At 39.3% G+C, this 4,131-nt stretch overlaps 1 protein-coding gene across 1 annotated transcript in view; it reads left to right on the top strand.

Annotated features, from left to right (window-relative positions):
* The window catches only part of tenm4 (teneurin transmembrane protein 4), a 179,676-nt gene that overhangs the window by 64,937 nt on the left and 110,608 nt on the right, over positions 1-4,131 (top strand). Inside the window, 1 exon segment of the mRNA XM_025054911.1 lies at positions 2,133-2,354. Within this exon segment, the coding sequence (XP_024910679.1) occupies positions 2,133-2,354 (222 nt within the window).

Raw genomic sequence — 4,131 nt, 5'->3', positions numbered from 1 at the left:
TCTAACATCAAGGCCATTCGGCTGACAGGAGCACGGGGGGGAAAGAGCGAGGGGGGGGGCTAAACTGATGGCTTTGTTGGCTGCAATCACGTTACTGAAATGCTCCGTTTTCAGGAGGTGAATCCAAAGTTAATCTGACATTAATAGGAGCTCACCAGACATCTGACATCCCCTGACAGCCATGGCATTGGAGTCAATATGCCTGAAAAGAAAATGTATTGAAGTGTTAGGTGGACTAGGGTTGCACATGGGTAAATAGCAAGGGGCTATAAATAAAACCAGCGGTGAATTATTCATATTCTGCTGTTTAGGTGAGTCACTCTGGTCTTTTATGTGAGGAACGTTAAGAAAAACAAAAGTCTTATTTTAGGAACATTTTTATCCACCTGTTGATCCAAAATCAACCTGTTGTACACACTACGGAGTTTGTGTTTTTTTGTGGATCAAAAATGTCTGAGTCAGATGTTATTTGAAAAGGTTTTTTTTTTCTTTTAATACCTCAAACATGTGATAACTAAAGAAAAATTCAAAAGATTATAAACTTTTGCAATCTGTTTTTTTTGTGTGTGTCTCCCGAAAAACCAAAAGAACATTTAAAAAAAAAAAAAATCCAAAACTTCACTTTAGATTACAACACACCAAATCAAGTCATGACCTGGTGTGAAAAGAAAAAAAAAATCTGAAAGAAACAATACTGTTTTTCAGACTTGGATATAGAACAAGTAGAGAGAAACTTTGTCAAATTTCTATTAAAGTCATTTTTCTGACTACATATTTGATGTGTGATATCCCTCTGTGCGGCAGCCGTCAGTCATCAACAGGACATCACAGGCGTTTCTTAGTATCACAGCAAGTGATTAATAGAAAGTAAATAAATGAACATCAGTCCTCGACAGACTGTTTTAGTCTGAGAGAGAAACCAGAGGCAATGATTGGTGGTTGATGTCTCTGTCTGTGTGACATGAGCTGTGCTGAATTTGAATTTTCTGTCGAGTCGGAAGCCACTCTCTCTCTCTCTCTCTCCCTCTCTCTCTTTCTCTCTCTCTCTCCCCTCTCTCTCTCTCTCTCCCTCCCTCTCTCTCTCTCTCTGGTACATACATTATTTACTAGTTTGGAATTTTGAGTCTCACTCTTAAGGGTGCTGTCACAACACATTTGCTTTATTGAGTGTTGGTTAATCACAGCAGGACAGTCAGGGATTAGTCTTAATCTGGCGACTACAGCACTGAGTGACATGTTATTTTAAATATTTGTTGTTGTAATATATATATAGAAATATGCGTCTGTGACCAAACCTGGTTTTATTTAAGGATTTATAACTCTTAATACTGAGTCTCCACCTGTGAGCTGATCCTCACCCTCGGCCGGTACCATTCACGTTTTGTATACTGCGGCAGGCATCAGCAGTACTGAGGGGAATGTGAAGAGCATAGAGAAGGACCCCAATGGTGACCTTTGACCTCCACTCATTTCTCCATTTTTGTCCAAACCCTTCAACAAATCATTTCCTATTGGAGAATTTCTTCTTTTTTGAAATTCCTAGGGATGTTTTTTTCACACCAACTCCTTAACTGTTCCTTTGCCTCGAGTTCATTTAAAATGATAATTTCAACAGGTGTCCATTCAAGTTTGGAAAAAAATAAAGTTAAGATTAGTTTCAGATATTCATAAGCTAAAAAAAAACCCACAAAGCTAAAATGATAAAACTTGTCAAAGCTTAAAACATGTTTTAGTTATTTTATTGTATTTATTATTTTATATTAAATAACGTAAAATGACAGTAGTTCTCAAGTATAAATATATACATATATATTATTAGAATATATTATTAGAATATCTTCACACACTGTGTCATTAAGTGTACAGTGTAATCTGTAGTAGTATCATGTATCAGTTTTTGGAGTTTTCGTCTGTCCTAATCCTCCATCACTGAGTCCTGTTTTATTGTCCTTCTCAGCTGGAGGGAGGTGGTGGAGACAAAGGCAGATGTGTTCCTGTTTTTTTAAGTCTCTCAATTAAGTTCTGTGTGTTGTGAGTGTGTGAGTGTGTGTGTTTTGCTTTAATGTGCTGTTGCCTGTGTTTGGGTGTGTTTCATTTCCCCCCCATGTGTTGTCTCTGTTTGTGGTCCACAGGTCCTCCGCTGCATTGTTCCTCCGCCTCCTCCTCCCCCGTTGAGCAGCTCCCATTCCCTCCCCCTTCCATTGCAGCCAATGAGAGCAAGGGAGGGTTGCTAGGTAACAGTGCGGCTCAGCCAGCCCAGGACTCTGACTCTGAGGATGAGTTTGGCCCCAATTCATTCTTAGTTAAAACTGGCTCAGGGAACCTGTATGCTCCTGCCACTGCCACTGCTGATGGTGAGTCGCTTTTCAAACTACTGCTGCTGTGTGGAGGTTGACTTTGCTCTGTTTCCTGGACGTGTTTATTCTGTGTTCTCGGCCTTTCAGATACTTACAGGGTCTGTCCCTTTATTTTTTTATTTTTTTTCCACTGAGTAATATGAAAGAGTTGAACGTGTGAGTCAATATTTAGCCTCAGGAAATGCACAGAACCCTGTGAACCTAGAGTTCAGAGTCTGCTCAGAGGGATGGAAGTTTCTGGGTCAGCAGGAGATGTTTTGTCACAGACGTGTCTCTTCAGTTGAAGTGTGTGTCGCTGGGAGTCGTCACCCAGGCCGCCACTGTAGACAGGAATGATCAGGACGCTTGCATCTCAGACAGGAAGCAAGAAAATCAGCAGCTACTCCACGACAGGTGCAATATTATTCCAGCTCTGTGATGATGTACGACACAGGAGGAAGGGCCGCTGCTGTAGTTGTGTCTGTGTTGGTGTGAGTTGAACTGTACTCTCCTGTATTTGGATCAGCGCTGACAGACTGACAGGGTCTCAGAACTGAGATTAGGTTTTCAAAAATCCATACGTTGTTCCTCATTAATAAATGCTAGCGGCGGTCTGCTGCTCATGTCGGAGCTGACGTTCACTCTGACTGACACGCTGACATTTGCACTCAAACTGTGAAAAGCGCTCTGAGAGTTGATCAAAGTTCAGACCCAGCACAGCATGTAAAAATTCAGAGTAAAACAAGTGTTTGTTTCTTTTTTAACCTGAATTCAGTGGAAGTCCTTGCAGTTCATTTAATCAATGGAAAAAAGAAGTGTCTGGTGTTGGATGAATCCAGTCAACGAACTTATTATTAACAAGTAACTTATTATTAACAAGTAACTTATTTGAGCAATTGTACAGCTCAGTTATGGCTTAATTAAGCTAAATGTTAGCTGTTTTGATGAATTCACCTTTAGCTCTTTAGAACAAATCACAGCAACTAATAGTGTTTAAATGTGGTTATATCTGACTTAGCATTAAAAAAACAAATTAAATAAAAAAAAAAGCTTAGATGTAGACTACTAACATTTACAGTTGATTTTTTTATTCATTTCATGTTTTTCTTTCCATCTTAATTCACCTTCAGGCTACCTTTAGTGTGTTATGGTAAACTTTTAAGCTAATGGTGACTTGACCTTTAGCGGTTTATTGACAGCTTTTGATTTGTTGCTTTGAGTCATATTTGACAAACTCTTTTCTTCATGCTTCCTTTATTTATCATTTATTCATATATCATTTTTAAATATATATATATATAATTTCATTAGAAAAGAAATCAAATTAGGCTTCTTTTGTTTTTGAAATTCTTCAACCGTGATTGTATGTCATCTAATTATAGTCTCTTGTGTCACTGAAAGAGCAGTTGGTCCTGGGGTATTTTCATAGTCCACGTCACCCCCACGCAAAAGAGCTCAGCCCCAGCTGACTACAGACGGCAGACTCTCCTGGATTAAACTCTCATGATTTCTGTGCATTGAAACATTTTCATAACAAACATGGGTTGAAAAAACACGGAAGAAAAATGCATGCATTACAAGATGATCCCTCCTGAGCTTTCTTTAAGCTTCCCTCAACAGCCAGATTTATCGTGGCGCTCACGTTCAGAAGCGGGGCGCTCTGATTTTACGATTCTTTTACATTGAACTGTAAAATCTTATGATTCAGACAGAGGTGCAGAGAGCTGTACGCCTCACGTCTCTCTCTCATACTTCACCCACATAACTGCTGAACATCTCTAATTTTACCATCTTT

Source organism: Cynoglossus semilaevis, chromosome 4 (genome assembly GCF_000523025.1).
Source record: "Cynoglossus semilaevis isolate Cse_v1.0 chromosome 4, Cse_v1.0, whole genome shotgun sequence".
In the NCBI taxonomy this organism is placed as follows: Eukaryota; Metazoa; Chordata; class Actinopteri; order Pleuronectiformes; family Cynoglossidae; genus Cynoglossus; species Cynoglossus semilaevis.
Note: the sequence above shows the minus strand (reverse complement) of the source record. Positions and strands in the feature narration are given on the sequence as shown.